The following is a 25,772-nucleotide window of genomic DNA, read 5'->3' on the forward strand; positions in this document are numbered from 1 at the left end:
AGGGGTGGTAGGGGGAAAATAAAGGAGGCGGCAACAATGCTCAATAGGAAATGTACTCATTACCTTGCTCATGTAACTGTAACCCCTCTGTACAGCATTTTTATAATAAAAAACGTACATAAAAATGGCTTTTAGAGGCCGGCACTGGTGGCTCATGCCTGTAATCCTAGCTACTCAAGAGGCCAAGAACTGAGGCTCACAGGTCAGGTCAAAGTCAGATTGGGCAGGAAAATTCATGAGAGTCATCTCCAATTAACCCCCAGAAAATTGGAAGTGGAGCCATGGCTCAAAATGGTAAAGTGCTAGCTCTGAGCAAAAAGCTTAAGGACAGTGCTCAGACCCTGACTTCAAGTCTCATGACCTGGAACAAAAAACAAAAAGAAAGAATGGTCTTAGAATGATGTCTCCCGGAGCTCCAGTCGCACAATCGGTTAGCGCACGGTACTTATAAGAAAGATGTCTCCCTCCATGTAAGTGTTCCATAGATGGAGCCTATGTTTAATTATTTGTTAAGTACATGAAAAAAATAAGAGGCTAATGGTCTATCTGTGCCACTCCAAATTTAACAGATTTGGAAAGAGGTTTCAGGAAACAAAATTATTTGATCAAGATCATGATACAAAATGGGTGGAATCAAGAGTTGAGATTAGTAAATCTCAGGACTTTCAGTCAAGTTCAATCTGTTTTATTTGTGGCGCCGGGAATAAATCCTAAATATCCTTGATTGAGTTTGAAAGCAAATTACATGGCATCTCTGGAACTGGGCTTAGCTGGAATCAGAGTACCATCACATGCTAGCTGAATGGAGGGGGTTAGCTCTATGTCTCAGTTTCCTCATTTGTAAGGTCAGGACAATATCACCTGTCATGTTAAACTTACTGTGACTATTAAATAAGACAATGAATGAAAACTTTTTTTTTTGTTAGTCAGTTATAGAACTTGAACTCAGGGTCTTTTGATCAAGGCTAGCACTCTACCACTTTGAGCCACAGCTCCACTTCCTGTAGTTAATTGGAAATAAGAGTTTCATGGGACTTTCCTTGCCCAGGTTGGACCACAATCCTCAGATCTCAGCCTCCTGAGTAGCTAGGGATTATAGGCATGAGCCACCAGTGCCTAGCAAATGAAAACTTCTTAATGCAGGGCTGGATAAAAGGTTAAATTTCATTAAATGAGCTGGGTACCAGTTGCTCAGCACCTATAACCCTAGCTACTTCAGGAGACTGAGATCTGAGGATCAAAGTTCAAACCTAGTCAAGGCAGACAAATCTGTGAAACTCTTATCTCCAATTAAACAGTAAAAAAAGTTGGAGATGGAGGTATGACTCAAGTGGTAGAATATCGCCTTGAGCTAGAGAGTGTGAGGCCCTGAGATCAAGCCTCAGTACTGGCACAATAAAAAAAGAAAAAAAGTGAAAGTTTCATCAAATAATAGCTCTTACTTAAAAGTACTAATAACAAAATTTCATTCAACTTGACACAAGCTATAGGTAAATACAAAGGATACAGAAATAGTTTCCATTTTAGAAAAAAAAAAAAACCTATTCTATCCTGATTTTCTAAGCACAAAATTCAGAATTCAACCTTCTATATGCTCACACATGGTACAGTACAGCTTCTACAATATGGTTTACAACTTCAAAGGGCTTCCAGTCTACAGTGTGAGTTGGATATGAATTATAATGACAACAGAATAAAATGTGTTTAGGACCTGGCAACAGTGGCTCACATTTGTAATCCTAGCTACTCAAGAGACTGAGATCTGAGGATCACAGTTCAAAGCCAGCTCAGGCAGGAAAGTTTCTGATATTCTTATCTTTAATTAGCCACCGAAAAACTAGAAGTAGAGCTGTAGCTCAAGTGATAGAATGTTAAATTGAGAAAAAAGAAAAAAGGCTCAGGGACAGTAACCAGGCCCTGAGTTCAATCCCCAGGACTGGCACTCAAAAAAAAAAAAAATGTGTTTGGGAAACAAAGTAAAAGAAAAATAGATATTGAGAAAAAAAACTGGCAAAGTTTCAGAGAGACTTTACATTTGATCTGATTTTTTAAAGACTGAAGTGCATTTATGGAAACTGAAAGGCGATTGAAGCATGAGCAAAGCTCAGACCCTATAGAACACATGGCAAAATCAAAATTGGCAAAAAGATGGGGATGGAAGAAAGTCTAGGCACTAAGGCTAAAAAGCTACCTGAAGGCTTTATAAACTTTACAGTAGAATTGTAAGTGATGGGGAACCATGGTTCATTTATAAGAACAAAGCAATACAAAAAGTTTTGTGTTTTCAGAAGATAAATCCAGCAGTTTTCAAAATTCACAACCATAGTTTTACTAGCCAAAAACAAAATAAAATACATTAAGAGAACAACTACACACACATACACACACGAAAAAAATCAGACACTTGATTTTCAATTTCCTTAGGGGGAATCAGAATGTGGGCAGCCAATGAAGCACATTCGCTTTCCAAATGGCTGCCATAGGTCCACATTTAATAATGCAAACAATTTTGGAAACTATATGAGCATATAAAATCAACTTGCTATGACCTATTCTAGCAATGTCTTTGTACTTACTGATCTTGCTGAAAGGTGAATCATCAATTCAGGAAGAGAAGATGTCCTGATGACCTCACTTATTCTAAGCCCATAGAAATATCCCCACCTCTGCTGGCTCCAGGGCTTTTGAGAAACACCATAATTGAACAAGCAGTCCTTGTAGTATAAGTCTCTGATTTGGTTGTGGTTGTGAAAGATTGGGAGGAGGGGGGAGGAGAAAGGGAAGGAACCAAAACAGAGTAACATAAAACCCAGGATAATGAAACTATACTGCCATTTTTTTTAGCCTTAAAGAAAATCACAGCCTGAGACCTTCTCCTAAAGTAATTAGAACAAGAAAATGCATGCATAAGAATAGTATCAGGTCACCAAAGTAAAACTCAGGGAAATAAAAGCCCAGCTGACCACTGCCCTTATTAAGCAGATGACAATGTGAACATAGTCAGGGAGGAAAAAGTGAGATTCTGGCAGTTTGTTGAATTTCACAGCTCTATTGCTGATATAAAATATTTCCTTTAAAAATTTTTACTTAAAAATTGCCACTGCAGTCCATCCAGAAGTAGAATTACAAAGAACACAGAATCTTTCAGTGTTAAATAATTTCAATCATACCTATGTTTTGGTTATGATCTTTCATTATCAATTTGACTACACTAATTAGCTCCCACCCAACAGCATGTATAATGCTCATAAGAACTTGAGAACTTGAGGTGAGTACTATTATTATCCCACATTTTATGCCAAAAAAACAAACAAAAAGAGTTGGTTATTCCAAGCCAGTTGAAGCAATAGATGCAAAGATACTGCCTAATGAAGACCTTTGGACTTGCTGCTGTGGGAGAACTTGTTGCTATGGGAAGAGATGGTACAGGATAGAAGAGGAAGTGTCAGGCAAAGAGAGGAGCCACTTGCAGTAAATCTTCATTAACAGAGAGTTCTGAAAAGGAGCTAGGACAAAAAGTGAGTATCAACTGGACAATATATGATTATACAGAAATAAAGCCAACAAATAAAAGAATGACAGGGCTAGACACAAATCCAAGTTGACCTCCTCAAAAGAAACTTTTAACTAAATTTTATTTCTTCTGAGGAAATAAAGTTGCCTTGCTAAAGACAAGTTAACTCCGGTTAACCCTTAGAACAGTGGGCAGGAAAGATGAGAAAATTAGAGATCATATGGGGGCACTGAATTTGAGATATCAGAGGAATACTACAATAGAGACATTCACTAAAGAGTTCAATATGTGAATCTTCAGCTCTGGCCTGGCTGCTAATCTGCCAGATCCTCATTCCCACTGCGGGTCCAGATACTACACTGCCTCCCCCTGCTTCTGGTATATTTCTCAGGAGAAACAATGAGACTTTCGTCAGTGTAGATGACTAATTTTAAAGATGTGTGTGTGTGTTGGGGGGGGGTGGTGTTTAACTGGGGCTTGAGGACCTGGCCTGGGCGCTGTCCTTGAACATTTTTACTCAAGATCAGTACTCTACCATTTGAGCCACAACACTACTTCTGACTTTTGGTGGTTAATTAGAGGTAAGAGTCTCATGGACTTTCTTGCCCCAGCATTTAACTGCACTCCTCAGATCTTAGCCTGCTGAGTGAGGAGTGAGCCACCAAGCTTGGCTATTTGGAAGGTTTTAAAGCAAACTACTTGGAAATAAGATTGGACTAACACACACCTGGACACTGACATGCCTCTTTTCAAATGTTTATAATATTAGTCATCAGAGTACATGATCAGTCAAAAATCTAGAATGCTTCTCCACTTTCCACCCAATAACAAATGGCGATTGTTAGCCCCTGCCTTTCACCAGGTAATAAAAGCATGACTTACCTTGCCTACTCACCAGAGCTTTCCAGAAAGAAAAGATGTTAGAAAATTAAGCTTACTTTTACCAATTCCTGTTAGAATGTATACCTCATAGATGACCAACTTGCAAATGCCATTGTTACAAGTTAACTTTCAAAAGTGCCACTTACTGCTGATATTTCAATGCAAATTAATATTCAAATTGTTTAAAAATTGAGGGTTAAAGATTAATCATCACAGTTTGTCAAATACTCAAGAGAGAAGTTCAGAACTTAGAATACCTAAGGAAGGCTTAGTTCAATCTGAACAAGGTGAAAAAGTAAAGTCGGAAGTATGACGTCCTCTTCACTTGGGTTGTGCTAAGGAATTAGAATGGTTATGGTAGGTTAGTGACAAAATTCTATGTGAAGTCGAAGAAAGCAAAAAACCTACTAAAGTTATTTACTAATCAGTCCAATCGCTCAAAATCAAAGATATCACTAATCCAGGTACAGGATTCACAGCACTTTGTCTATCCTATAATATCTAGTCAGTGACCACCTCCTTGCTTTAGCATATTCTCTTCCTTTTGCTCCTACAATCACATTCTTTGACTAGATGTTCAAGGCCCATTCTTGGAAGACTGGTGAGCATCTAGAGGATAAGTCAAGAAATGCCATTTTGATTTGTCTGGTAAGAAAAAGAATTCTGAATGGATGAATTTACACTGTGTATAAACTATGGCACCTCACTGGTAAAAACACTGCATTTCCTTAATAAACCATATCCTTGCCTCAGCCATGCTTACAAACTAATTTATTAAAATCTTAAATATAAACCAGGCATTACTGGCTCATCACTGTAATCCTAGCTACTCAGGAGGCTGAGATCTGAGGAAAGCCAGCCCAGGCAGAAAAGGCCAAGAGACTCTTACCTCCAATTAGTCACCAGAAAACTGGAAGTGGAGCTGTGGCTCAAAATGGTAGAGCTCCGGCCTTGAGTGAAAAAGCTCAGGGACAGCACTCAGGCCTTGAGTTCAAGCCCCATGACTGACAAAAAAAAAAAAAGTTAAATATATCAACAGACGCCCAAGCAATATAGAGAGATGGAAGTAATTCTAAAAACAGCATTAAAGTATAAAAATTTTTAAAATACTATTTAATTGAGGAGAAGTCATCTAAATTTAGAATTGAGCAGGGTAATAAAGAATCATCAATAATAAAAAAATTGATAGCCTATATAAAATGTTGTTATATTGAAGGAAAATGCTAAGCAAATGAAAGATGGTTTGTCATGTGTCACAAAAGAGAAATCCATGTGACTACATGAGTTTTACACATCCATGTGCATAAATATATATAAAAAAATGCAAGGTAAGATGACATTCAGGTCCTATACCTGAGGTCATTAACCAGCATCTCCAGTCTTTTACAAACACTATTTGCCATGAGATTCTTTGCCACGCACAAAAACATGCTTATTTTCCTCTGCATGTCCAGCTCCTCACTGCCCTTCCTCTACCATTTTTTTGTAGTGTTAAAGATTGAGCCCAGGACCCTGCACATAACAGGCAAGATCTCGATCTTTGAGCTACCCTCTCAGCCCCTACTCCTCACCTGTTATACCATAATCCTGACTGTCTTCTTCCCTGGCCTTTTCTAAATTTTAGTATCTTTCAAGGACAGCTCTTGCAAGCTCTTCCTGACCAGCCTGGCCTACCACCACTCAGTTGTATACATAGTAAAACAAAATCCATCACAAACATTTCAATTAACCAGTTTCAATTACTGAGTTAATTTCCTGAATCTTCATTAGTGTCTGATCCCCACAGTAGACGAGAAGTTATGGGGGACTGAGTGTGTTTTAAATCCCTCAGCCAACCTTTACTATGATCCAGTAAACATCTACTGATATGAATAAGCAGTATCACACAATGTTCAGAGGAAAATACTACTGTAAATACAAGAACATTCTAACATACATGATTAGAGAGAGAAAATTAATCAAATGTCTTCTTTAAACATCTTTTAAGAAGATAATAAAATGGGTGAGTTGGGGCAAGGTAAATTATCAAAGTAAAATATTATAAAATACTGAAACATACATTATTTACAAATATCATGCCGTTCTATCCAGATGGGGATACTGGAAAGTAACGTTCTCCTGAGGTAGGTGTCAGACAAAAGAGAAATCAATAATTATCGGATAGAAATAACATACAAAAACATACCTGTATTTCCTTGAGCATCTTCTACCTTACTTGGGGAGGGCAACAGAAAAGATGGCCTGGTGAAATGAGAGCCCTGAAGAGATGAGTGCTGCTGCTGCTGCTGCTGCTGCAGAGGCATGGAGCTGAGGACAAGGCGCCAGTCCACATGGGTAACATCTGACCTGGATCTAGCATGTCCTGGCTTGAAAGTTGAGGTCTCATCCAATAAGTCATTCACAGAACGAGGTCTGTCCCTCCGGCGCTGACAGATATTGAAAAAATTAAAAGTTGATGCTTCTTTTTGTTCCATCCAGGAAAGATTATCTGGGGCTGTTCCTCTCTGGACCATAAACTGTTCTTTGGCAGGGAAGACATTCTGCGCTTTGGTTTCTAAGAGCCTGCTTTTGCAGTGGTCCCAAATCATGCTTCCCTTGCCCAGGGAGGCAACATTTCTCACAGCACCATTATCTGTTAGGTTATTGAATACCTCATGTCCCACCAGTTCAGGGACTTCCTGAATTCCACAGATCTCTGCCTGCTGCACAGCCTTTTCTAGCTTACTATCGAAAGTACTAAAAAAATCCTCAGTAACCTCCAAGGCTGGGCTGATATCATCGACTTCCAGAGCTTCCATGTCGCAGGTTCCAAGAGGAAGAAGCCACCTAAGCTGATCCAGAAAAGGGCTTCATGAACTTTCACCCAACAAAAATGGGTGCTTCCACCAGAGAGCTATGGAACTGCCTGGAAGGAAACGCCTGGAAGGAACCTTCACTCAGCTGTTTAGATCAGGCCAAGAGTGATGGTTGTTTTCCTGGTCACTGAAAATATTTGCTGGCGAACAGAGGTAAGGGGAGATCAGTGTTCCTCTGAGCTAGCTTATTCTTCAGTGAGATCCCCAGGTAGAGCTTGTCACAGCAATGCCATGCCAATCCTTGATTTCCTGAAAGAAAATAAACAGGACAATACTGACACACTTTCATCGTGTCGTACAGTACACACGTCTGCTCATGATTTACAGCTCTTCCATAGCTGCCACACACAGGGAGACGGTAACATCTATGCAGAAGTCCTATTGTCAAGGATACACGCCATTCCCCCTTTGTATTAGAACTTCCATGGAGCAGGGGAAATAAGGGCAACAGCTTTCGCTCACACAGAGAAGTCTTTGAGAGCAGTTGTGAAAAGAATGCCCTAGCAAAATCTCTGATCTGTTCACTAGACTCCAACTCTCTCTTAAAATAATGACTGTTCATGTCACCTTCTAGTAAGGCTTAGTGTGGTCACATTATTAAAATAATAGCACACATCTTTGCCTTGAACTCTTGATCTCTTACTCTGCTTCTTTTTTCAAATAAACTTTTCATTTTAGAAGTTTTAGATCTGAAGGATAAACCCCACACCCGTTTACCTTTCTGTAACATTCTACATGAGCATGGCACGTTGGCAATAATAAATGAACCAATACTGATATATTATCAATTAAATGACATACTTTACTGAGATTTTCTCACAATTTCCTAATACCTTTCCTTCTGCTCCAAAATCCTATCCAGGATACCATATTTAGTTGTCATGTCTGTCCAGCATCTTCATATCTATGATAGTTTCTCAGACTTCGTTTGGATGATCTGGACAGTTCTGAGGAACACAGGTCAGGTATTTCATAGATGGCCCTCATGCAAGCTATGTTTTGGGAAGAAAGATCACTTGAGAGAAGTGCCATTCTCATCATTATATCCCAGTGAATACTATAACACAACTTACATGTTAAACAAGATCACATAGCTTGAGGTACCTTTCTCTTAAGCATTTACTAACTTCAAACATACCACTTAATTTTCTTACTTTTCAAATCTCTAATGCTTCTCTCTTCCTGCTAAAATATAAGCTCTATGAGTCCAGGAATTTGTGCTCATTATGCTACTAAAATATCCAATAGTGTGCATGTACACACACGTGTGCATGCATGTGTACACATGTGTACACACAGAGGCACTAAACAGATTTATGTTGAATAAAGGTTTTATTCTTCCTTTGTGTGACATTCATCGTCCTTCATGACCTTCCCACTTCTCCACTACTGTAGCACTTTTCTACTCCTCCAAGCTTGTCCAAGCCATGGAACCTTTCCTACTTGCTCAGGCAGTATTTGCTTAGAGTACCCTGGGTTTGCTCCATTGGATGAAAACAATCAGCTCATCTTGAGATCACACTCTAAGTTCTGAGCTACCTGATAACAGTCACTGTGCCTTACTTACCCTCCTACAAAAAAAATCTGTTTTCATACTTCTGGGCTCCATCTTCCAACCTTAGTCCTTCTGAAATTTCATCTTTTCCCTGGCCCCTAATGCCTCAAATAGTTCAGTCTCAGTAACTGAGTATCTCTTATCAGCTGGCCTCATTTAGCTTTTTTTTTTTTTTTTGTCAGTCATGGGGCTTGAACTCTGGGCCTGAGTGCTGTCCTTCAGCTCTTCAGCTCAAGCTGAGAGCTCTACCACTGGAGCTACAGCGCCACTTCCTCATTTAGCTTTTAATTAACTAATAATATACTATAATAAGAAATAATAACAAATGCTCACAGGTCAAAATACGAAGTGTTCTCTCCTCTTACAAAGCAAACTTCAGTGTGTGGGTGCAGTGTGGTGTAGCTCAGCACAAAGTTGGAAATCAGTAGCTAATTAGATCCGTGTTCTAAATCTGGCTCAACCACACACTTGTTGGGTGGCCTCTGGCAAATCATTTAACCTCTGGATGCCTTACTCAGCTACCTGTAACCAATAAAGCTGCTAATACCAAATTGTTTTGCATGTGGATCATTCTAGGTAGCTGTACCAACATGCCTTTAGAAATGTAAATTGCTATGTAATTATGGAGCACTCCACTGGACCACACCCACTCAACCTCCCTGGAAAGACTGGCCACCCAACAAAGGCAAAGTCAGCAACTAAGTACTTAGAATACACTACTTCTCTACCACACTTAGTGACCTACAGATACTGTACCTTATATTTCCATAGATGTCCTTTCTGTAAGAGGAGGTATGTCTCCTTAATATAGGTAGAGAAATTGAGATCCTTTTGTCTATTTGGTGATAACAGCACTAGCCCAAAGAATCCCATGCCTGTATCAAGGTGTGAGAATGGTATATTGCTATTTACTAACATGGAAACCAGCTGTTTCTGTGCCTATTAGGCAAAGCTAATTAACAGGCTGACTACAGCAGGTCCCACACAGAAGTGGAAGCAGATATGAGTAATCATACCAGGCTGGCCAACAGAGATAGATGCCTGTGCTAAGCAGGACGACAAAAGTGCTGACTTACCTGTTGTCAGAATTTAATGAATGCTGAAAGAATCTAAGACCACATACTTTCAGAAACAGCCAGACTGGAAAGAAAAATGTAATGCCAAAGACAACTAAGATAACTGCCTCTTTCAATCCATTTTCAAAAATGGGAACCAAGGATTGTCAGTATTCATGGTTCCCACATTTCTTTACTCTGGTTAAGGCTGTGGCTGGCTGAGAATTTTCTGAGTTACATCACTGAATCCACAGGAAGGGCAAGTGGATCATGAGCAGAAGGGAAGTTAGGCCTCCCATCAAGATCGTTGGTGATAAAGATGGAGGCAGGGACCAGCTCTAACTGGTCAGGGAGAGGCGGCAGGAGTGGGGAGGGGGGCAGTGATATAGCAAGTACTCATCTGACCTGTGGACTCCAGTCCCTTCATGGCCAGGGACCAAGTGTGTGTTCCCCCAGGCTCCATAGGGATCTAATCATAAAGAAACTTACATGCTCACATCTAAGGCTGGGGAACCAATTATAGAACCAGACCAGGAGCACATCCTAAGAGGGAGGATGCGAGGGACCCACAGATAGCATCCCATCTCCTCCTTTAACAAGGACTCCATTTTCTAGCTTCTTTCTCTGTATATTTCACTTTCAAATAAACTTAATGTCTGCTTTAAAATTTAAAAAAATTTAATCAGGAAGAAACTGGACTTTATAAACTCTCTATGATTTTAATGAAGCTATGATTTTTATGATGCTTTGTCAGGATGGCAGAGTAAAATATGTGGAGTACAGATATGCCTCAAGTGCAAGATCATGAAAGTGCACCCAGTGAAGCAGTGGCAAGAGCTCAAGGGGCTTTAGATGTGTGACGTGGGTGCTATTCTCATTTGACAAATGAGGAAAATGAGGCTTAACAATATCAAGGAACTCGACTGAGGTCACATACCTACACTGGTCTTTCAGCTACTTTAGAGTAGTCATTTTGCCCTAGCCTATTTTCATAACTCTCACTGGGCCTAAAACTGTGGTTAAAACACAATAGTACTCACTAACTACCTATGAAATAAGGAACTGAATAAAGACCATATTTTCAAAGCACTGACATTTGCATGTACATAAATCACTCTAGTTGTCTAGTAGTGTATTTGAATTCTTTTTATTTTATCTTTATTTGTACAAGAGTTATCATTCAACAAAGTAAATATACACATACAATGAAGCTTGATGGATGTCACCTCTTGAATTAAAAACTTTAGTAAAATGTGACCTGCGTTCTAAAACATGTTGATTCAAGTTTTTAAACTTTTTCTTAATAAAGAAGGCTTCCCTTTTTAAACACAGTAAATGTCAAGTAGCATATCTCTCACTCAGACCTTTTGTAAAAACAAAAGCATTTACACAGAACTTAGAAATTATTTTTTGACCTCTGCAATATCAGCAATTTGGCTGGTCTCAAGCTCTTGGATTTACAACTCTTTCTAAACTGAGTAATGAACTGTTCCCTTTGAAAAATCTCAATCTAAAGCATTTTTCAGCACAGTTCTGTATTTATTTATTTTCCACCTGAAAAATCTTTGAGACATTTGATGCTCTAAGATGTTTTCCCAGAAATGAAGCTAAATATAAGTATGGCACTTCAAATCTCAGATGATACAGAAGGCCACAATGTTATTACCTATCACCTATGTCCAACACTAGATAGCCAAGTCAGTGCTTCTAGATGGGAAGCCAATTTTTATAAAACCACCAGAGTTCCGATAATGTCCTGCTCTTAGAAACAAGGTCAAAGAACACAAATTTCAATTGCTACAAGTCTCTAAAAACACAGATTTGATCATTTTCCATCTCTCTTTGCCTCCATGACAGAGAATGATGACTAAAAACATTTAAAAAAAAAAAGATGGGGCACTGGTGGCTCAAGCCTGTAATCCTAGCTACTTAGGAGGCTGAGATCTGAGGATAACAGTTCAAAGCCAGCCCAGGTAGGGAAGTCTGTGAGACTCTGATTTCCAATTAACCACCAAAAATCCAAAAATGGAACTGTGGCTCAAGTTGTAGAGTGTTAGCCTTGCATAAAAAAAAAAGGTCAGGGACATCAGCCAGGCACTGAGTTCAAGCCCCAAGACCAGTGTGTGTATACACACACACATACACACACAATACAAAAAACAGTAAGCATTGTCTTCATCCTTAGACTGGTGAAGGTGAACACTTCCATCTAGAAGTCAGTCTTTAACTGCCAACAGGAAATGGGTGGCTAGATATATGTAGCTTAGCCACAGACAAGTTAATTGGCATGGGCTGACTAGTGAAAGATGGCAACAAGAACATACCAACAGGACCACCACTGAGACGCAGATAGGCAAGGTACCCCAAAGGAGCAAGGGAAGTAGCTTCAGATCAATTCATATAAAAGTCTGATTCTTCTACTTTAACCAGAAAAAAATGGGAGCTATGTTTCCCAAACCAATGCAAGGTGTTGTTTCCTTTACTTTTCTCATATAACTTCTCAAATTGAGGTCACCAATGAGAAAATCACTTGGCTTTACTGATAATATTAATTTTTCACATGCATGGTTTACAGTATGTTTTATGAGGTGTTTGGTGGGCTTTTTAATAAATATTTGTAGTAATCTCAAAAGAAAGATGTGAGTAAAGTAATAGGACTATTTTGAAGATGATGAAAGAGATACCAAAATGACTCATCCATTGTCAGGTGAAGGTCCCAGGGGGAAGTAAAAGAAGGTCCTGAAATCCCTGTCTAATTACTGAGTCCAATGGGCCACCCAAGTTCAATTACCTTTTAAATCACCTTAAATCTCACAGGCGCCCTGATGTTAGGAAAACAATACACAAAAAGTAAGTAGGTTGAATCCAAGCCATGAGCCACTCAGACTGAGTGTGGAGTTTGTGCTGTTAAGACAAAGATGTAGCCACAGGAAGAACACAAATCCGGAAAGGGCTCATGCCCCGCACTGCTTCTAAACTGAATGATATTCAGAAAGTCAGGCTAACTAAGAACCTCTGGGCTTTCCTTCTCTATAAAACAGAAATCCTTTGAGTCTGTGTTCCTATCTGCCCAAAAGTGTGCAGAAGCACAAATGTAGATAATGCATGCAAAAGTTCTTTGCAAAATCAGCACAATATTATTTCTATTAAAGCCAACGGATTCCTAACTACACAATGATTTGTACTCAACAAATATTGACAAAGTATTTGCAATACTCAAACTACTACTTTAAATGGCAGGGTTACAAAACTTAGGTCCTTCTTTAAAGTATTAAATAGCAGATGGGAAACAGACATAAAACATGTATTAAAAAACAAAACAAATGCAAATAGAAATGCTTTAACATAAGTATACAAAAGGTGATATGAGACCACAAATAAGGACTTATTACTCATCAAGAGACAAGGGTGCTAAGTAACAGAACACAATTAAATGACAATGATATATATGCACAAAGAAAAGAAATGTATGAAGGAGGTAACAATGCTTGATAGGAAATACACTAACTACCTTACTCTTGTAATAGTAAGCTCTCTGTACAGTATCTTTACAATAAAAAAATACTAAAAAAAAAGAAATATATGAACAGAAACAATCATATTGATGTGGAAAGGATACTGATTTTGGACTGCAGCTCTCAACCTACTACAGCTGGAAAATTCCAATAAGGGTGGGCTGGTTCCAAGGCAGGGCTGAAAAGGCTTTCACTAGTTGCTCAAGGACTGATTCTATGAGCCTTTACTGGGTGACCAGCGTGTCATGAGAAATGAATAACACACTTCCTAGTCATTGTTACTCCCAATGTCCTTGCAACTGATGGCAGAAGGGAGAATACTTAGAATTTCAAATCTTCAAAACAACCATCAGCTTATACAGGAGCAACAACCACAAAACTGGTTCCAATGGACACCCAGAGTGATGTAATCAGAAGTAATTTTTTTTTCTTCTTTCTCTGTTATACTTGAATCAGAAAGTGAGGGTCAGACTTCATTAAATCCAATGAGTACTAGACCAATGATCAGGGCTATGCATGGTGGTGACTCACCTCTGGCTTAAAGAACTTGCAAACCCATGCTTTTATCAGAATCACTTCAGGCCTATCACTTGCAATAGGCGGCAGTCATAACTCCTTTCCCTTTCTGACTGGATCTGTGGCAATGACTTTGGTTACTTATCAGCCTCTGACCAATTTAGTCCAGAAGCCAGAAAGGCAAACAAAAACAGACAAAACATTGTCTTTGACCTCAAAGATAAATGGAAGATAAGGCAGATAAGAACCAGTCTTTGTAATTTAACTGTGTACCACATGAAGGCCAGAAAAAAAAAAAAATCTCTGGCATCTTACATAATAGCAAAAAGTTTAAAACCTCTGAAAGTTAAGAATAGCAGGCCACATATTTTCGTCCTCCAAATCTGGGCTTAAATTTCCTTTGTTATAAACCACTAACATTAAAGTGAAATAAATTTTTACAAATGAATTCTGCTATGTGTGCTCATTTAGACTTGAAATCTAGGGTTCTGCTTGATTTTCAGTTCTTTGATTGATTTGCTCTGACATTCGCATGGTAGGTTTATGATAGTTAGTACTCAAACAGCTATCCATGATGAGGGGCCACTAACTACCTCTGTACTAAACTCAGAGCCCTCCTTCGATATCAATGGATCCAAGTGAAAGATAGAATGAAGTACTTAATATAGTTAAAAACAAAATTAAGATTGATCTTATAACTCCTAAGCCGAACCAAGAATAAAGAATAGGTAATATTTATTTAGTAGTTGCTAAAGGGCAGACATTATATAAACTCTTTACCTATATCATGTTGTTAAATTCCCCCACCAACAAATCTATTAAAGAAGTTGAGATGTGAAGAGATGAGGTAACTTGTCTAATATAATATGGCCAATGAGGGGAGACATAAAGCACATGCAATTCCATATGTCAATTCAAAGCAAATTAATTATCCTTAGATAATATGCTAACACTTTCTACACACCATGCTCCAAATTTGTCAGACAACAGCAACTTTATTTTTAAACTTTTCTGTTCGTTAATCCCATGATCCACAGAGTTGATAAATATTGTACTTACACACATGAAAATAGTTGATACCCCCCCACACACACACCTCTATAATTGTTCTCTGTCACTGCACCACTAAGGGAATAGGAGTTGAGAAGTACCTGAACAAATTAAGTAAAGCGTTTTTCTTGAATTAAATAGCTGACCTCAATTTTTTTTTGTGACCTTGGACACATTACTTGGAATGCTTGCAAGGGTACAATAACTGGAACTTCATTTAGGTCCAACAAATGCTTGTGTAAATATTTACATTATTCTCATTGCACAAGCATTTTACTAATGCTTCCCTAATACATCATTTTTCATTTAGCCAGTAAATAGAAACACTTGTAAAAAGTGTTTGCTTAAAAGAATGTGCAAATGCTTCTGTCAAAAGAATTAAAAGAAATATTTTCAAGTTGGATGTTACTATAGATAAGTCAAACATTTTAACTATTTAACGATTAAGACAAATCAAACAAAGAGATCATTCAAAGGTATTTTAACCATCAAGGCAGATCAAACAAACTGCCTCCATCTATCTTGCCTTATTGGGGGGAACACATATTAATACATGAAGTTCAAAAAAAGTAACTAAAGTTAACCTGCTACAGGATGATATGTTAAGCATTCACACTACCATACTACAATGAAAATACAGATGACATATACAGCCTTTAGGGAAAGACAACTACTACCAGACCACAAGATCTGAAATTAGAAGACTTGTGTCTTGATGGCCTATGTACCACTACCAGGAGTGTGGATGTAGGCAAGTTACTGGAACCTAAATTTCAGTTACTTTGTCTGCACTGTAAGGCAATATCACTATCTGCCTTACTTTCACTTGCACTTTTGGAGTGCAAGTCATATGACACAATGTGGTGCTCTGTGAACTCTAAAGTGGGGTGTGGGATGCCCATGGGTATCTGTTTGGTACCTACACATGCTTTTTGATCTCCTCCTTTTTTGTTGTTGTTGTTGGTTGTAGGGCTTGAACTCTAGGCTTGGGCTTTGTCTCTGTGCTCTTCAGCTCAAGGCAAGTGCTCTACCACTTGAGCCACAGCCCCACTTCTGGTTTCCTAGTGCTTTTTATTGGAGATAAGAGTCTAACAGATTTTCCTGCCCAGGCTGGCTTTGAACTGTGATCCTCAGATCTCAGCCTAGGATTACAGGCATGAGCGACCAGTACCCAGCAAATCTCCTAGGAGATTAAGCCAACAAAATGGTGGAGACAGTAATGACAGTGATCAGTTTAGAAAGCTCTGGGATAAGGTTTTAATTTACTCAAAGGTTCATTTCTACGCTGTTCAAGGACCTTCTGGAGGTTGTGGTCTTGGAATGGAAGAATTCAGTGCAAGCACTGCATGACTTAAAAGGAAGGAATAGCCGGGCGCTGGTGGCTCACGCCTGTAATCCTAGCTACTCAGGAGGCTGAGATCTGAGGATCGCGGTTCAAAGCCAGCCCCGGCAGGAAAGTCTGTGAGACTCCTATCTCCAATAAACCACCAGAAAACCGGAAGTGGCGCTGTAGCTCAAGTGATAGAGCGCTCGTCTTGAGCTGAAGAGCTGAGGGACAGCGCCCAGGCCCAGAGTTCAAGCCCCACGACTGACAAAAAAAAAAAGGAAGGAATAGCTCTTTTGACCATATATAAAACCTGTTTTGCCTCCCAAGCTCTGCTACAGTTATTATATATACATTTTTCCTCCTTTTTAAGTTTCTGTGGAAACTGCCCCTCTATTATGTTCAGAACCTACTTCACCATCCGTTCACTCTACCCCCAGAAGCAGTCTGATCATGCCCTGGCCCACACTTCACCACTTTCATCAGTCTGATCCTCCTCAGATCCATTTATCAAACTGCAACCCAAATAGACATTTGTTCTAAAACTAAAGCCCCACTGACTTCTGGATAAAACATACATTCTTTACTACTACCTTGGAAGAGCTCATGGCCACCTAACTTCCTGGGATACCTCTTGAATCTCCCTCTCCAGCCTGACCACATGACCCCAGTCTGTCTCCAGACATAAAGAATTTACAAAAATGAGAATTCTCCCTGTTTTCTGAACTATCTCATATCCTCTGCCTGGAACATGTCCTTCTACCACCATCATCTTTATCCCCTTTACCAGCACCATCTCATCCTTAAGCTTAAAAAGTGGCTAATTCTAGCTGGGTGCTAGCATCTCCCACTTGTAATCCTAACTACTCAGGAGACTAAGATTTAAGGATTGTTTTGAAGCCAGTCCATGAAGAAAAGTCCATGAAACTCTTATCTTCAGTTAACCACCAAAAAAATCCAGAAGTGAATCTCTGGCTCCTATAATACAGCACACTAGCTGTGAACCAAAAAAAAAAAAAAAAAATCTCAAGGATTGTGCTCAGGCCCTGAATTCAAGCCCCAAACCCAGAACTAGTGCTCGCACGTGTGCACCCACACACACACACACACACACACACACACATACACACAGACACACACACCACAAAGTGGCTAATCTGATTCTGCTTTCAAGTCCAAGCTGCATCTAATCTAAGGGATCACTTCTTTGACCTCGCAAGTCCATTTTGAATGTCTTTTTAGACTCTCTCATAATACCCTGATTTTCTCCATTGTAATGCTTCCTTCAATGCATGCCACTTGATAAGGACCTAGTCATTTGTCTTTCTCCCAAGCAAACCATGATGTTCATGAAGGCAAGGTCTGTGGCCAACTCCAAGTACAGTATGCTCAATCCTTACTAGTTGAATCAAGAATGAATGGATACCTCAACGTGAAAGAGAATCTGTTCGGGAAAAGTCTTAAGTGCTGATCAAATGGATCAAGAACAGAGAAGCAGAGATCATTTAGCTAATTTCCTGAAATATGAAAGTTCCAGGTTACATTTCTGATGTTTTTAGCCTATTCTGTTCCTCCCTGGAAATAGGAAACTATTTTCTAACCTATACTGTTCTATGACTGGAAATCATAATATATAATCCCATTACAGATCACAAAGTGAAGTGAATATTTAATAATTTCCCAATTAGTTAAATCCAGGTAAACTGTATAACACAATAAAGGGACAGAATTCACTCATACTGAATTATAAATTGGTTACACTATTCAAAGTAACTGGATAAGTAGATTTCTACCAAACATAACTATCATATATAATTGGAAAGTCCAAACCAAAATGTAAGCCTGACATTTCTTTTTATTGGGGGGAGCGTACTAGAGCTTGAACTCATTCTTTCTTACATTTTTCACTCAAGGATAGCCCTCTACCACTTGAGCCACGCTTCTACCCTGACATGTCAGTGAATGGCCTCTGTCTTTTGACTTTGGTTTTTGTTCATAACCTATGCCATCACCAGGATTAACTACACTCATGGAACAACTGATGTGTGTACCTGTGGTCAGGAGGAAGGTGAATTACATGGGCTTTTTAGTGTTCTTATAACCCACAGCAGCTAATGAAATAAGAGCAAACAGTTTGTGGACTTTATTAATGGTGGTCATTTTTGTCACTCTATTCACTATTGAGGTCTCCAGACTCTTCCGCTTGCCCCACAACCTAGAAAATGGTTCAATTCCTTATTAAGTGAATACCAAATCTACTTAAAAGAGAAAAAAGGAAAGAAAAAGGCTTGCTAGATATTTCTCCAGATCTTTTCTTTTAAGGGGTTAACAATCCCCATAGAGCAAACCAGCATTTTGCTAGCAGCCAGACGGACAGGGATGACCAAGGACGGGAAAAACACAACAAGGACTTTTAATGAGAAAGAGAGAGAGAGAGAGAGAGAGAGAGAGAGAGTCAGACAGACCACCAGTCAGCAGCCAAGGTGGCAACAGTTTCTGTGCTTCTCCAAGGGTATGCTAGCATAGGGCAAAGTGAAAACAGAAAGGTGAACCAAAGAGAAAATACAAAAAAGCAGCAGCTGTTAGCTGGTGCTCCTGGAAACTGTCAGGAGATAGGGAATCATAAAAACTATGCCCAAATGATTTAAACTTGTCCAGGTTCCTATTCAGATCATGTCTTCTAAAACAGTAATTAAGGTAACTTCCATCTATCTGCCTGCTTCTTAAATATACAAATGAATGACTTGAGTTCAAGTCTTCTGATTTGTGAACTCTGAATATTTTTAATACAGATGTTACTGGCCTAGGGCCAGTGGGCCTTCCCTAGTCCTAATCTACAAAGCTCTTTTGTTCTTCCTTTTTGGGAAAATGGCTACATATTCCTTAATTCTTTGTTTTCTATTTGTATAAATAGAGTCTATAGCCTAAAGCCTAAATCCAATCAATCATCTATGAGAAAACAAGGACTCTCTCAGCCAGCCAACTTGGGTTATGATTCTAACAAGTGGGGAGGTTGAAGCAGGAGGATCAGAGTTCCAGGTCTGGTTGGCAAGACCATGTGAGAGAAAGGACAGAGAGAGAAAGAGAAAGAGAGAGAGAGAGAGAGAGAGAATATCAAACAGATGAGAGAGACAGACCATCAGTTATGGTAGGGAGAGAAGGAGACACAGAGGAAGAGGGAGCAGGAGACAGAGAGAATCAGACAGACAGGGATGAACAGGGAGGGGAAAGAAGACAAGGACTTTTAATGAAAATCCAACCACATGCCTTCTATCACCTCTCAATGATACTCAGTGATGTTCCATCTAGAAAGGTTCACTGATATGCCAGACATAGGTGGCTCACACTTGTAATCCTAGCTACTCATGTGGCTGAGATTCAAAGATTGTGGTTTGATGCCAGCCAGGGCAGAAATGTCCCTGAGACTCTTACCTCCAATTAACCAAGAGAAAACTGGAAGTGTCACTGTGGCTCCAAGTAGTAGAGCACTAGCTTTGAGCAAAAGAGCTCATGGAGAGCACCCAGGCCCTGAGTTCAAGCCCCTTTTTTAAAAAGAGAGGGAGTCATTGATTACACTACTTAAAAACACTAGCTATCTTTATTTTCAATCTTTCCAATAATACTTGTTTTCCATTTCAATTATTTTCTTTAAAAAATATCTCTGCTATCCATTTATGAATTTTATGTTTTGGACTCACAGTATTCCCCATAATACAGAGAGCTTTTGAAGTGCTTATGTACTTTTTGTTAAACATTAAGAAGAATAAATGGCAAAATAAATAATAATTAATCACATTCTAATGGCAGGAAAAGCAGTGCCCTACTTTGGCCCTTATAGCTCTTTTTCTACGCGGACCTATTTTTAAAGCATAATTGGGATTCAGTCCGTATAGTTCTCCATTGCATTTCCCCTCCAATTGATGAAAACTGGCAATACCTTTCCACACAAATATCCTTTTTAATGTTTTAGTAACACTGGGATCTTTTAATGGTACCATATTTTAACTGTTCCCTATTACTGAGCATTTAGTGCCAGTACTTGTATAAATAAAGCCATAGTAAGCATCTTTAAACACTAACTTTTAACATATTTCTCGTAAGTTCTTTTGGATGGATTCCTAGAAGAATTTCTGGATAAACAAGAGTATTACTGAAGCCTTCTAGAAAAGTCTGGACAACTGTACACCCTTGTAGCAGTTGAGAGTATCAGTACCACTGCATACTAGCTGACATGGAGAGTTAGAATTTTCTGAAATCTGTTAGTTTTAGAGATAGAAAATTAATACGTTGCTATTGTTTCAATTTTAATTCCTCTGATTTATAAAAAGAATACATTTCTTGTCAGTGATGGGGCCTGAACTCTGGGCCTGGGCATTGTCCCTCAGCTCTTCAGCTCAAAGCAGTACTCTACCACTGAGCCACCTTCCCAGCCTAAAAGAATACATTTTTATATACTGATTAGCCATTCGATTTTCTATGGATAGTGTGCTTTACTTTCTGTCATTGTAATAAAATATCTGAGATAATCAACTTATAAAGAAAAAAGGCTGCTTTTGGCTCACAGTTCCGGAGGTCTGAATCTATGAATGATTGGTCCCATTATATTTAGGATGCTGGCAAGACAGTATATAATGTTTGGAATGCATAGAGAAGCAAAATCACTTCCATCATGAGCTGGGGAGAAAAGAAAAAAAAGAACAAGGAAGGATCCAAAGTACCACCATCCCCTTTGAAGGTATTTCCCCAATGATTTAAAAAAGCCTCCCACCAGGTTCCACCCCTTAAAAGCTTTACCCAAAAACTCCATCCTGAGAGACAAACTTTTACCATAGAAGCCCTTTGGGGGATATTCAAGATCCAAACTTTAACATACAGTCTATTCACTTCTTTTCCCCATTTTCCTGCTGAAATCTGTATTTGTTTTCTAGCGCTGCATAACAAATTCCCACAAACTGAGTAGTTTCAAACAACATCTATTTATTATCTCTCACAGTTATGAAGGTCAAAAGTCTGGATGGGCTAGTGGGTTTTCACCTAAGATCTCTTATAAGGCTGCAATCAAGTTGTTGGCCAGGCTGGGCTGGACTCTGGTCTAAAAACTCTGGTATAGAATCCTGTTTCAAGCTTTCTTGTATTGTTAGCATAATGTCAGAACCCATCTCCTGGTGGCCTTAGGTCTGAGCTTCCCATTTCTATCCTGGTTATAAGCCGATGGCTTCAATAATTTTAGGCCTCTTGAATTCCTTACAGCTGTCTAAATTCCTTCTCAACTGTATCTTCCATGTTTAACTCAGCAATAATATACTGACCTTTCCAATCCTTTAAATCTTTTTTCCCAGCCAGAGAAAGATCTTTGTTTATGGGTAACTGTGATTAGATTCACCCACATAGTCTCATCATTTTAAATTCAAGTCTTCCATATTAGATACAAGGTAACATAATCAAGGAAGTGATATCTTATGTTCCAGTTCCAGGTATCAAGGTTCTTCCAGTCCTAGAGGTAAAGCATTTTGAGAATTGTGCCTGCTCAGAATCTTCCCAATCATTTCTTATCATTTATTTGTGTTTTTTTATGACAAATCGCAATTGCAAAGTCAGGTGTGGTGATACATTCCTGTCATGCAAACAGTAGCTGAGGGGTGAGTATTGTGAATTCAAGGCCCTAGGCCAGTGAGATCTTGCCTCAAAAAACAAAACAAAACAAAACACGAGCAGGGACCAGTGGCTCATGCCTGTAATCCTAGCTACTCAGGAGGCTGAGATCTGAGGATCACTGTCCAAAGCCAGACCAGGCAGGAAAGTTTGTGAGACTCTTAGCTCCAATTAACCACCAGAAAACTGGAAGCGGGGCTGTGGCTCAAGTGGTAGAGTGCCAGCCTTGAGCTGAAGAGCTCAGGGACAGCTCCCAGGCCTAGAGTTCAAGACCCACCACCGACAAAAAAAAAAATCCCAACTGCATGAATCTACAGAAAATTTAACTTTCTTGATACTGCTGCATTTTTTTCTTTTTCTTTTTTTGCCAGTCCTGGAGCTTGAACTCAGGGCCTGGCTCTGTCCCTGAGTCTCTCTGTGCTCAAGGCTAGCAACTCTACCACTTTAGCCACAGTGCCACTTCCAGCCTTTTCTGTTTATGAGGAATCGAATCCAGGGCTTCATGCATACTAGGCAAGCACTCTACCACTAAGCTACATTCCCAGCCATTGCTGCATTTTTCATAATGACAAAGACAGCTGTGGCTGGAGCTGCTGCATGTTAGGATTGTAAACAGATCGCTTTGTTATTTTATTTTAATTGTAGTAAAAAAAAATGTAAAATTTACCATCCTAAGCATCTCTTTGGTTAAGTATACTTACATTCTTAAGGACCAATTTCTAGAACTCTTCAACTTACAAATCTGAAACTCTACAGCATTAAATAATAACTCCATTCCATCTCTCTCCCTAAGTTTTGGTGATCATTCTACTTTTCAACACTGGTATGTTTTTATTTTGTTATTTATTAACAAATATGTATATAGTAATTCCTATAGACTAATCATAGTCATTTAATCCTCCCAAACCTCCTAAGAGATCAGCACAGCTATCATTCCCATTCTACAGATTAGAAACAGCAAAACAAAGAGAATTGTCCAAGATTGCACAATTAGGAAATGACCAAGAAGGAACTTAAAACTTCTTGCTTGAAACATGACATTGCAAAAATATTCACTGTTAAAACAAACTCATCAAGTGTTAATATTTCTTAACATGTGTTTTTTTAAAAAAAAACTTCTCTATGTGTAACATATTCTAATATTTGTCTAACTAAAAGACTACCTGACCAAAGTGGCTCACTTAAGTCCTGGGGCTTGAACTCAGGGCCTAAGCAATGTCAGTTTGATGATTTTTAATCAGTTGGGGGGCTTAAATGCTGGGCTTGGGTCTTTTCACAAAGCTAAAAGTCTACAACTTGAGTTACAGCTCCACTCCTTGCTTCTGGGAGATTAACTGGAGATAAGAGTATCATGGACTTACCTGCTGGGGCTAGTTTTGAACCCTGAACCTCAAATCTCAACCTCCTGAGGAGCTAGAATTACAGGCATGACCCATCAGCAACCGGCCTCTACTGATCCCTTTAAAGACTATATTATAGTGTCTTTTTTGTTAAGTCATTTTCTTGAAGTTAACAAAACAGAACTTAATATTTTATTTTAGCTACGCCAGTTGTAATTTATATGTGGCAGATTACAATGAAATACTTTATGAATACATATTACAAATCAGTGTAATTACTAAAATACTATTTGTGTGTGCCAGTACTGGAGCTTGAACCCAGGGCCAAGGCACCTCTCCCTTAGCTTTTTCCCTCAAAGCTGGCACTCTCCGTTTGAAGAACTGGACTTTCAGCTTCCTGCTGGTTAACTGGCCATGTAAGTCTCATGGATTTTCCTGCCAGGGCTGGCTTTGAACTGTGATCCTCAGTTCTCACCTCCTGAATGACTAGGATTACATAAGTCAGCACTGGTGTCCAACAATTATTTAAATTAAAAACAAACAACGGGGGGGGGGAACCCTTAGGTGTTTTCTCTAGCTTCTTTCAAGAAGGAACAAGGGGGAACACTAAGGAAGTTTACAACTGCTTTGCTCAACCTCCATTTAACCTGGTAAATTAAAATTTGCCAAGCTTTGCCAGTGATTCATACAGACCAGTCCTGATGAGCCATTCAATCGTAGACCTCGGTCGATTTTTTTTTAATTTAAACAGTTGGGTGTGATCTCTTTTATGCTGATTTTTTTTTTAGCTTAGTAATCCTTTCATAGACCAACCCAGACTTCTCATCAGTCTTGGGGTGTTCTTTACTATACATTCAGAATGGCCAGAGTGGACTGAAAGAACCACCGGGCTGTTTCTCCCAGAGCCCCGGGCGGGCTGAGGGCTGAGGTTTGCCTTCGGTGACCCCCAGTGCCCAATGGGCATCGCCTGGGTCAGCTCCCTTCTCCCCCCACCGAGTCCTTCACAGACAGGAGCGGACAAGGGGCCGTGCAAGCTCCCCGGACCCGCGCGGTGCTCGGCGAGGCGGGGCGGTCTCCAGCACGAAATGACAAACCCCCAACCACTACGCCAACAGTGCCGGGAGGAAACCGCATCACCGCCGCCCCCGGGGCCCCGCGCCCGCGCCCGGCCTCCTCCCGTCCCGCCCCGCCGCCCCGAGGCCCGCCGTGCTCACCCGGGGGCTCGTCCTTCCCGGGCGGGCCCGCAGCGCGATCGGCGGCCCCGCCTTGGCAGCCGCCCGCCGCCCGGTGACAGCGCGGCCGCTGCGACCTCCCTCCCGCCGGCTCTGTTTACAAGCGGCTGCGCCCGGTCCTGCGCTTAAATGCTTCCCCCCGGCACCCCGGCGGCCAGACCCGGACGCCCAAGGTTCCGGGCCGGGAAGGCGGGAATCTCCTCCCCAGGCCCGCGGGGCCCGCCCGGCCCGGCCGGCTTCCCGGCGTCTGTGTTTTCTCACGTTGTAAACGCCGTGGCGCGTGCCGCAGAGTCGCCTGCTGCTCCTTCCAGCACTTGGAATGATCTCTCAGGATCCGGCCCGCTTTCAGCGGCTTTCTCGAGTTCTTGCTTGGGCAAGTGATCCTAGCGGCTCAGGAGGCTGAGTCCCGCGGACACAGTGTAGGCCCGAAGGCCCCGCGTCTGTGAGACGCTCACCGCCCATCGACTACCGGAAGAGAAGAGAAAAGGCCGTCGTGGAGCCGTGGCTCAGGTGGCGCAGCGCCAGGCCCAGCGTTCAAGCCCCAGCACCGGCACAAAAAGAAAAAGAAATTCTTTCCAAAAGTACGACGGTGGGACTATGAGAACCTGGAGATGGCTTCTCATTTAGGGTCTGAAGTTGTGGCAGGGCATGGTTTTAAGGGTAGGTCTTCCAACCAGGCAGCAGGTTCCCAATAAAACAAACTTTGGGGTGTGTGGTGTGTGTGTGTGTGTGCAGGTCTAGACTGCCAATTCATACACTTTTTCTCTTTTTTTTTTTCAGTACTTGGTTTTGAACTCAGGGGCCCCCCTCACACATGCTAGGCTGGTATGATACTTCTGAGCCATGTCTTTAGCCTTCTGAGCCATGTCTTTAGCCTTCACTGGTTATTTTTAAGATAGGGTCTATATTATCACCCCTTGCTCCTTGAACACCTGAGCTGCAAGCCACCTACTTAGGGCTTTTGTTCTTTGCTGAGATCACAGGTTCATGTCATAGCATCCTAACTTCCCTCCTTGAGAGTTTTGTAGACTTTTCTCCTCTTGCTGTCCTGGATCCTTGACCCTTCTGCTCTTAACCTCCCAAACAGCTAGGATTACAGTTATGAGCCATAGGTGCTAGCTTTCAGATTTTTTTGAAAGTACCACTTCTACAAAGTAATTTTCAGCCACGAAAGATAGTCAATGATTCACCACCACCACCACCACTATGATTATCACCTCATTCATATCTTCCACCACAACGTTCACCACCGACAACCATCACTACAATATCTACCACTCTC

At 40.4% G+C, this 25,772-nt stretch overlaps 1 protein-coding gene across 4 annotated transcripts in view; it reads right to left on the reverse strand.

Moving 5' to 3' along the window:
- Plekhm3 (pleckstrin homology domain containing, family M, member 3) overlaps nucleotides 1-24,557 on the reverse strand; it is a 168,893-nt gene extending 144,336 nt beyond the window's left edge. For all 4 annotated transcript variants that reach the window (XR_001174852.1, XM_013011283.1, XM_013011294.1 and 1 more), the window contains exons 1-2: nucleotides 24,473-24,557; nucleotides 6,582-7,500 (exon numbers count right to left, since the gene is read on the reverse strand). Coding sequence is in view for 3 of the 4 variants with exons in the window: in XM_013011283.1 (XP_012866737.1) it covers nucleotides 6,582-7,194 (613 nt within the window). In the remaining variant the exon portion in view is untranslated. The remainder of the gene's footprint in view (nucleotides 1-6,581; nucleotides 7,501-24,472) is intronic.
- Nucleotides 24,558-25,772: the final 1,215 nt, after the last annotated feature.

This window comes from Dipodomys ordii, unplaced genomic scaffold (genome assembly GCF_000151885.1).
Source record: "Dipodomys ordii isolate 6190 unplaced genomic scaffold, Dord_2.0 Scaffold1, whole genome shotgun sequence".
In the NCBI taxonomy this organism is placed as follows: domain Eukaryota; kingdom Metazoa; phylum Chordata; class Mammalia; order Rodentia; family Heteromyidae; genus Dipodomys; species Dipodomys ordii.